General features: G+C 41.8%; 1 protein-coding gene across 2 annotated transcripts; it reads left to right on the top strand.

The window, feature by feature from the left end:
• Window positions 1-2,729: 2,729 nt before the first annotated feature.
• On the top strand, window positions 2,730-8,451 carry hvcn1 (hydrogen voltage-gated channel 1). Of its 2 annotated transcripts, none has more exons than XM_030739883.1 (6): window positions 2,730-2,860; window positions 3,873-4,094; window positions 4,936-5,040; window positions 5,128-5,359; window positions 5,710-5,822; window positions 8,071-8,451. In XM_030739883.1, the coding sequence occupies exons 2-6, from the start codon at window positions 3,921-3,923 to the stop codon at window positions 8,125-8,127; spliced, it is 681 nt and encodes a 226-aa protein (XP_030595743.1). In that variant the 5' UTR covers window positions 2,730-2,860; window positions 3,873-3,920; the 3' UTR covers window positions 8,128-8,451. The 2 variants fall into 2 exon arrangements, with proteins under 2 accessions (XP_030595743.1, XP_030595742.1); XM_030739882.1 differs by lacking the exon at window positions 2,730-2,860 and adding an exon at window positions 2,867-3,113.
• The last annotated feature ends 16 nt before the right edge of the window (window positions 8,452-8,467 follow it).

Below are 8,467 nucleotides of genomic sequence, written 5' to 3'. Positions count from 1 at the left end.
TTTTGCTGTGTTGGCTGATTTCTGCCCTTTGACACATGTCTATATCATGATTTAACACAGGGATCCTCAAATCCAGGCCTCGAGGTCCGGTGTCCTGCAGCTTTTAGATGTGTCTGTGCTTCAACACACCTGAGTCAAATACAGAAGTCATTAGTGGGACTCTGGAGAACTTGGCTGCACACTGAGGAGGTAATTCAGCCATTTGATTCAGGTGTGTTGGATCAGGGACACATCTAAAGCCTGCAGGACACCAGCTCTTGAGGCCTGGATGGGAGGATCCCTCATATAGAACATGTGGACAGTCATAAGCTACACACAATTTTTAAAATATTAGAAAATTATTGCAACTATTTATTTATTAAAACAGAAGAAGCATGTTGTCAACATTTAGGTAAGAAGGAGACGTTTCCTGTGTGTCCTGTTATGAAGTTAAAAGGGTCAAAAATGAAAGAAAAAAACCCCACAAAAAATGGGTTCCTATGATGCACTGTTTCTTTTCTCTTTTTTCATGCACCTCTTTTTACTCTGTTTATACCCCACTCTCCATTTAATCACTAGTTATTATTAATCTCTGGCTCTCTTCTACAGCATGTCTTTTTTTCTCTCCCCTCAGAAGATGACTGCCCCTCCCTGAGCCTGGTTCTACCGGAGGTTTCTTCCTGTTGCCAAGTGCTTGCTCATAGGGGGTCATTTTGCCTGTTGGATTTTGTTTGAAATTATTGTAGGTCTTTATCTTACAATATAAAGCACCTTGAGGCAACTGTTTGTTGTGATTTGGTGCTGAATAAAAATTGAATTAAACTGAATTGAATGTCTGGAGGAAACCAGGCACTATGCATCCATCCATCCATTCCATTTTCTTCCACTTATCCAGGGCCAGGTCACAGGGGCAGCAGCCTAAACAGAGAAACTCAGACCTTGCTCTCTCCAGCCACCTCTTCTACCCCATCCATGAGGTGTTCCCAAACCAGCCCAGAGATATATTCTCTCCAGCCTGTCCTGAGTCTGCCCCGGAGCCTTCTCCCAGTAGGACATGCCCAGAACACCCCACCCAAGAAGTGACCAGGAGACATCTTAGTCAGATGCCCGAATCACCTCAACTGGTTCCTTTTGATGTGAAGGAGTAGCAGCGCTACTTTGAGCCCCTCCAGAATGACTGCACTCCTCACCTTATCATCAATGAAGAGGCCCAGCCACACAGAGGAAGCTCAAACAGGAAACAGCTTGCTGATGCAAATACTACCTTGAGGCAACTGTTGTTGTGATTTGGTAAATAAAATGTAATTGAAGGGAACTGAATTGAACACTGCAATTTACTGTTTAATATATACGTACTCTATATTGCCAAAGGTAATCCATCACACATCCAAATCACTGAATTCAGGTGTTCCAGTCACTTCCATGGCCACAGGTGTAGAAACCAAGCACCTAGGCATACAAACTGCTTCTACAATCATCTGTGAAAGAATGGGTCGCTCTCAGGAGCTCAGTGAATTCCAGCATGGTACCGTGAGAGGTTACCAGCTGTGCAACAAGTTCAGTCATGAAATTTCCTCACTACTAAATATTCCACAGTCAACTCTTAGTGGTAACGGCAGCGACTCAGCCACAAAGTGGTAGGCCACTTAAAATCACAGAGCAGGGTCAGCAGATGCTGAGGGGCTTTTGGGCTGTTTTCAAGTTAGGTTCGGCCTTTTAGTCCCATTGAAAGGAACTCTTAATACTCAATATTTTACTTGTTACTTAGCATACCAAGACATTTTGGACAATTTTATGAAATAAAAAAGGTAAAATTTCCACCAATACATGAATATTTTTTTTTCTCTTTTATATGATATGAGAGAAGAACATCTTTAGACCTTTCTTCTTTCTAATAGTGCATTTACATTGTGGGAATACAGTCACGGGAGTGGAAAACCAAAAATATTTGATCGTAACAGCAAACTGTCCTGCAGTGTCACGGTCCTCCCAGCCCTGTCCTTTTCTTCCTGTCTCTAAACAAAAGTTGAATGAGCTCCAGCTGCCAACAAACAGCACAAACAAGCTGCTCTTCCATTTCTGATTCTCAACATCCATCAGAAGAATTTAACAGGAAAAACATCTGTTCTCACATATTAACAGTTTGAGTTTATGTATGTTACTTTATATCTGTATTCATGAATATTTTTACTTCTGTATTTTGATTTCAGATCTGTTTTATCTTAATATATTTGTTTTGTCGCATTGATTTTGGTTGAACTTGGTGCAATTCTACCTATTCAAAATATTTGTTATATTAAAAAATAAATCTAACCAACGACAGAAGACTTTTACCAGCTAACGATGTTTTCAGACCAGATCATGCGAGTAATAAAACAAGGGGCAAACAAGGGGCTGAGAATTCATGAAAAAAAGACCAAGACCAAAAAGAATGAGATCATCACCATGTGTGATGATTTATTCATTATTACTTCCCCCCATTGTTAGCATAAATGTTGATAAGTGCAGAATAATAACTCAAACTCCTTTAATAAATACAGTGCGGACATCATCAGCTCATGATTTCAATAACTGGATATCCCCCAGTAAAAATAAATAATGAAATGGATAATGACTAATTAATTAATGCAAATAGGAGAACTCAATCAACACATACATGCAGAAATACAACACATAACTGTTACTGTTGCTGTGAAGGAGCAGAAAGAGTAACAGTGGAAGCAGGAACAGGGCTGAAGAAGCAAACAAATAAAAACGGGACTTAACGCTGCGGCGCTGGAAGTGGCCAGAAGACGACGGAGGAAGGTCTGAAGACGGAGGCGGAGTTTTTGTGACGCTGAATGTTTTTCTGTCAGAGGAGCGTTAAAAGTGGAGAGTAAAGGTAAGCTGCTGTCATTTATCCTGCGCTCACCGTTTTTACTCGTTTACGGAATACCGGCTCCCGCTGTGGGGAGCTCCGGTCTGCGCTGCTCCTGTTAGTGAAGTGCTTAGCTGGCAAAAACCAACGGGACGGATGTTTGGATCACGAGTTTCAGCCTCCTGCCAACATCTGCGACTCACATATTTGAATACCTTAATAAGCGGACCTGAAGGGACGCGGCTGCGCTCAGTACTGCGAAATCTGGTGTGCCAAGGTAACACAAGCTCACTTTTCTGTCTTCTGGTTGTAAGTGCTACTTATCGTTATAGTTTAACACACGCCTTTTTTTTTTTTTATTGGAGGACTATTAAAGCTCATTGTTCTGCTGCAGTTCTCTTCCATAGTTGGTTAGATTTAGCTGAAATGAAAACACAACTTTATGGGATTGATTGTTTAAAAGCGGTTTGTCTAAGCTGTGCACTTATCAGTTAACCAGAAACTGACTGGAGTTTGGCGCTTCTGTCTGTCACTGTATTAAAAGTTAATGTTGCTGGTTTTAATCTGAGTCTGAGTCCAGTCCTGTATGTGGCAGGCTACACGTTAACATACAGAGCTTTAGGCTCAACAGCCCTTCTGTCCTGATGTCTTCTAACCCTGCAGACAGAGAATGTCATGGCAATTTGATGGGATGGATTGTTGTGATATCCAAAACAGTCTTATGACTTTTTCCTCAGCATATATCCAATGAGGCGGATAAGCAAGCTCCTCAGCTTCCTTTTTTATGCCATGCTGAAATATTGGCTGTCTGATTTAACATGTTGCAAATATCAGAAAGAAGAAGTAAACTCAGATTGCCTAACGTGGTGAAATCTGCACAGACGCTTCACTGCAGAATTTGAACATTTTCCCTCTTTGTTCTTAAGAAGAACCTGTGAGATTTTGCAAGGTGTAGTTCATAGAGTTGCGCAGTGCCACTTCACGGCTTCTCACAGAGCTTTGCAGTGAAATGCACGCTTGTGTTCTTCTCTCCAAGGTGAGCTGAGGTGGGACGTGGTCCTCCCCTTCCATTGAGTCTGCCACCATGGTTTGGTACCTGAAGCATTTCACCGCCGTGGGTGACCAGCATCCGATCCAGTGGGATGAGGAAGAACTGCATGTAAACAGCGAGGAGCTGAGTCCAGCTACGGGACAGGTTCCAATAACGCTGACCTTTAGGGATTCACTCAAGAGGCTGTACAGCTCAGAGCGCTTCCAGGTATGTTGCTGTAGTCTTTGCAGAAAAATGACCAAAGTAACAGATGTCTGGGCCGTCCAGTCTGCCAAAAATACTAAAATATTACAGTGACAGAAATATGAGCGGTGGACAAAAGTTCCAGGAAAAGTCCATAAAAATCAAAACCTTACCTGATCTCCTGTTTGAGATCAGCTTCTCAGTCATGTCCGGGCAGCTTTTCACTCTATGGAGGTTCTGTTTTGACCACTCACGCTGTGTGCTCTGTTTTTTACCCACCACCTCAAACTCAACTTCAGTCTCAAACTAACCTGATTTTCATGTGGAGGGTCATCACTTGGTGTTCGGATGCAAATGAACAGTCCAACAGTCCAGAGGCCCAGTGTAAGAGAGGGATTTATCAGGACTTCAAAGTATTAAACACTGAAAATGAAAATAATTGGAAAACTCAATGATCCCCTAGATACCAATCCAATCAAGTATCTGCTGGATGGATTATTTTCCTTAGTATGTACTGTTTGCCTTATATAATACAAATAAAGCAAAAAAAAATGCATCACAAAAATGAAATTTTCACAGTGTTTAGTCAAATTAAACTTCAAAATTGTAGTAATGGCTCAAGCTCATCATGCTAAGAGCTCTCCAGGATTTTATGTGCAAAAGGCAAAACTGGAAACTTTATTTATCCTAGATTGGGGAGATTCTTTTATTACAGCAGTCGGTATACTACTACTACTACTACTAATGACAAATAAGTGGAGAGGTCCAATAGTCAGAGAGATGTAGAACTACTTAAGTACTTCCAGCAGTGTCTTATTAATTTTGAAAACTTTACTAGAAGCACACGTCCTGACTCTGCTTCCAGGTGCTGGTTGTGTGTTTGGTGATCCTGGATGCCATCTTCGTCTTGGCTGAGCTGCTTATCGATCTGGCAGTCATCAAGCTAGAGCATGGCCACATTGCTCCAGAGGTAAGCCTCACACTTTATTGTGCAGTCTAAGAAACACACCACAGATATTACTGAGAGTTTACGACACTGTTATGTTGTCTTTGGCAGATTTTCCACTACCTGAGCCTGGCTGTGCTCACCTTCTTCATGCTGGAGCTGGCCGGGAAGATTTTTGCGTACCGCCTGGAGTTCTTCCTACACAAATTTGAGGTGTTTGATGGTTTTGTGGTGTTAGTGTCTTTCATCTTGGACATCGTCTTCATCTTCCACGAGGATGCCTTTGATGGGATAGGTCTCCTGATCCTGCTACGACTCTGGAGGGTTGCCAGGATTATCAACGGTCAGTGCCACTCTGTGCTTAGCAGTCTTTACAGGAAGTGGATGAAATGACAGATCAACAGTCATGGCTCTGATTAAGTAAGAAGCAGCAATCTGGAGCATTAATCAGCTCAGCAATTTGTAAGCGTCCTCCAATTAAGACTGACGTGTCTCAGATGCAGACGCATCTCCTCTGATCAGGTGTCACTGCTCAGACACCACAGTGGTGGCTTAAAAGGATGTTTTCAAATTTTAGCATTTCAGTGTTTGTTTTTTCATAAATTACAGATGTTAATGTTAATATAATAAGCTGTACATGCTGTCACAGTCAGGGCTGAGTTTGAGGGTTAAACATGTTTGACTTTGTTGCAGGAATCCTGGTATCAGTGAAGACCCGTGCAGACCAGAAGATTCACAAGCTGAAGGAGAGCTATGACCACCTGGTTCAAAGAGTCACTGAGCTACAGGAGAACAATGATAAGCTGGTGATGTCTCTTTTTATCAAACTCGAGGTTACAATAAGTCTGCTTAACTTCCTGAGCTCCTGTTTGCATGTTTAATTTCTCCCAGATCTCTGTGATTAGATGAACCTGATCTGTATATAAACTAAACTTCCTCTTCAAACAGGAAGTTGTATTTTTTTACGTGGTTGTCACATCATTTTGTATGTGACAACATACCATTTTTGTAAAAAAAAAAAAAAGTCCTCAGATGGGACAATGGGTTTTATTTTACAGCATAATACAACAGTCGACATGGCTTAGTAAAGTACTAAAAACACTCCTGAGCAGAATGAAGTAGAAGTTGCAGCAAAGCCAAAATGTTATGTCCCCAGGAGGTAGAGCAGGTCACCTATTGATCGGAAGGTCAGTGGTTCGATTCCTGGCTACTCCAGGCTGCATGCCAATGTATCCTTGGGCAAGATACTTTACCCCAAGTTGCTCTCCGACGCAACCGTCGGAGTATGAATGTGTGTGAATATTAGATAACTGAAACGCTTCGTTAATCATGGGTAAATGTAAACATGCGCTTTGAGTGCTCAGACTGAGTAGAAAAGCGCTATATAAGAACTAGTCAATTTACCATTTACCCATATGTAGGGTATAGATTGGTGAGTAGGTCCTGCGCAGTCCCAACAGGCTGCACTGAATAGCGTGTGTGCTGCCTCTTTAACTAGTGAAAAACATCAAAATTACAAAACAGTGTCATGTCATGAAGATTACTGCTGCTAAGGCAGGACCACACTACTCATGTATTATAAGATCGGTACTGTGTCAGAAATTTTTGCCTTTACACATGACAGCTTCAGCGTGGTCGCTGAAAAGTCTTAAGTTTCCTGTTTTTCATGACTTGTGTGATGTTATCTGGACTGGGGTCCCAGGACAGACCAGAAATGTAAACAACAATTTAACACCCCGTGCTTTCTGATTGGACTGTCTTCATGCGGATATCCTGTACAGAGGAAGGAAGTAGTTATTCGAGCCCCTGCTGAATTTGTAAGTTTGTTCACTTACAAAGAAATGAACCGCACCCCCCCCCCCCCCCCCCCCCCCCAATAAATAAATAAATAAACATAAAGTTATCAATTGATTTGCATGCCATTGAGTGAAATAAGTATTTGATCCTCTACAGCCCACTCTGAATTCTGGCTCCCACACATTAGGCTGATTGACAGTCAGTCAGTTACAGATACTTCGATTCCAACCTCACCACCACGGGCAAAACCAAAGAGTGAGGTGACTGGTTCTTATATAGCACTTTTTCTACTAGCGCACTCAAAAGGCTTCATACAGCATTTATACAGCATGTCTCATTCACACACATGTTCATACAAGCATTTTTTTTCGACATCTTAGTGCTTTTCTAACTAATATTCACAATCGGATGAATGCATCAGAGTTCAATATTCTTACCCAAGGATACTTTAGCACACAGACTGGAGCAGCCAGGGGTCAAACCACCAACCTTCTAATTAGTAGATGACCTCCTCTACCTCCTAAGCCAAAGCCACCCCGGAGAGCCGTCAAAGGACGTCAGGGACGGGATTGTAGACCTGCACAAGGCTGGAATGAACAAGGCCATGTCATGGTCCTGGGCCTTTTGCCCAGTGTCTGGATTTTGTTAAATTCTTCTGTTGGTTCTGCTTCAGCTTTAGATTCTTAGTTTATTGCAGGTTTTGTATTTTTCCTTAGTGTTTCAGTTTTTGAGTTTTTCTGTGAAGTCCTGCATTTCTGTCATGTTTAGTCAATTCCTGTTTTATTTTGCTAGCTCTTGTCTCATGTTTGCTGTTTAGTTTAGCTTCCTGTGTTGTTCTCTTCCCAGCTGCTTCCACTTGCCTTGTTACCTTGGTGTGTATATACTGTTGCGTTTCCCTTTGTCATGTCGGCAGCTCCCCTCGCTGTGTTTCTTCTGGTTCCATATGTTTCTCCTTGTCTGAGTTTCTCCAGTGCACTGAGATCCTGGCCTGCGCTGAATATATTCACTGTGTTAACAGCAATAAAGCTGAGACCTTTTGAGTTTAAGGTCCCGTTTACCTTTGTCTTTTTTGCAAATTTCACAGCAGTAATACAGAAAGGTGTCCTCACCTCATATACCATCAGGTGAGGTGTCCTCACCTCATGGTATATGATCCACTTGGAAGGTCTTCATGTTGTTATTCAGAAGGCTCAAGTATGTGCCATGAAAGCTTTAAATGAAGCCCAGCAACAAACTGATTCTTGTCTCCATCTTTAGGTACAAGAGAACCAGAGACTGCAAGCCCTCCTCAAGAAGCACGGCGTAGATGTCTAACTCAACGGGTCACTGCTGCAGAGCTGCTGCTCTAAATGTGGCGTTCCACCCACTTGTTACAGGAAATTTTGTGTAGCACTAGAGAGAGATTAGCTTTAGTCATCCTGTCCTGGTGGAGACGAGTTAAATATCTGCACTTACATTATTGAATTTCCAATATATACATGTTATTGAATATCTCTCCATAAAGTCGAATACACCTGCAAATAAGTGAATTTCATGCAGAATCGTAACTTGTACATAAAACTGGACTAACTAATCTAAATGTGATTTCAAAGTATGTATGCTGTGTCAGAACAAGGTTTATATAACTGATTTCAAGAACTGAGAATAAGTGTAA

The sequence above is a fragment of the Archocentrus centrarchus genome, chromosome 10 (assembly GCF_007364275.1).
Source record: "Archocentrus centrarchus isolate MPI-CPG fArcCen1 chromosome 10, fArcCen1, whole genome shotgun sequence".
NCBI lineage: Eukaryota > Metazoa > Chordata > Actinopteri > Cichliformes > Cichlidae > Archocentrus > Archocentrus centrarchus.
This window is presented reverse-complemented; position numbering and strand designations above follow the sequence as displayed.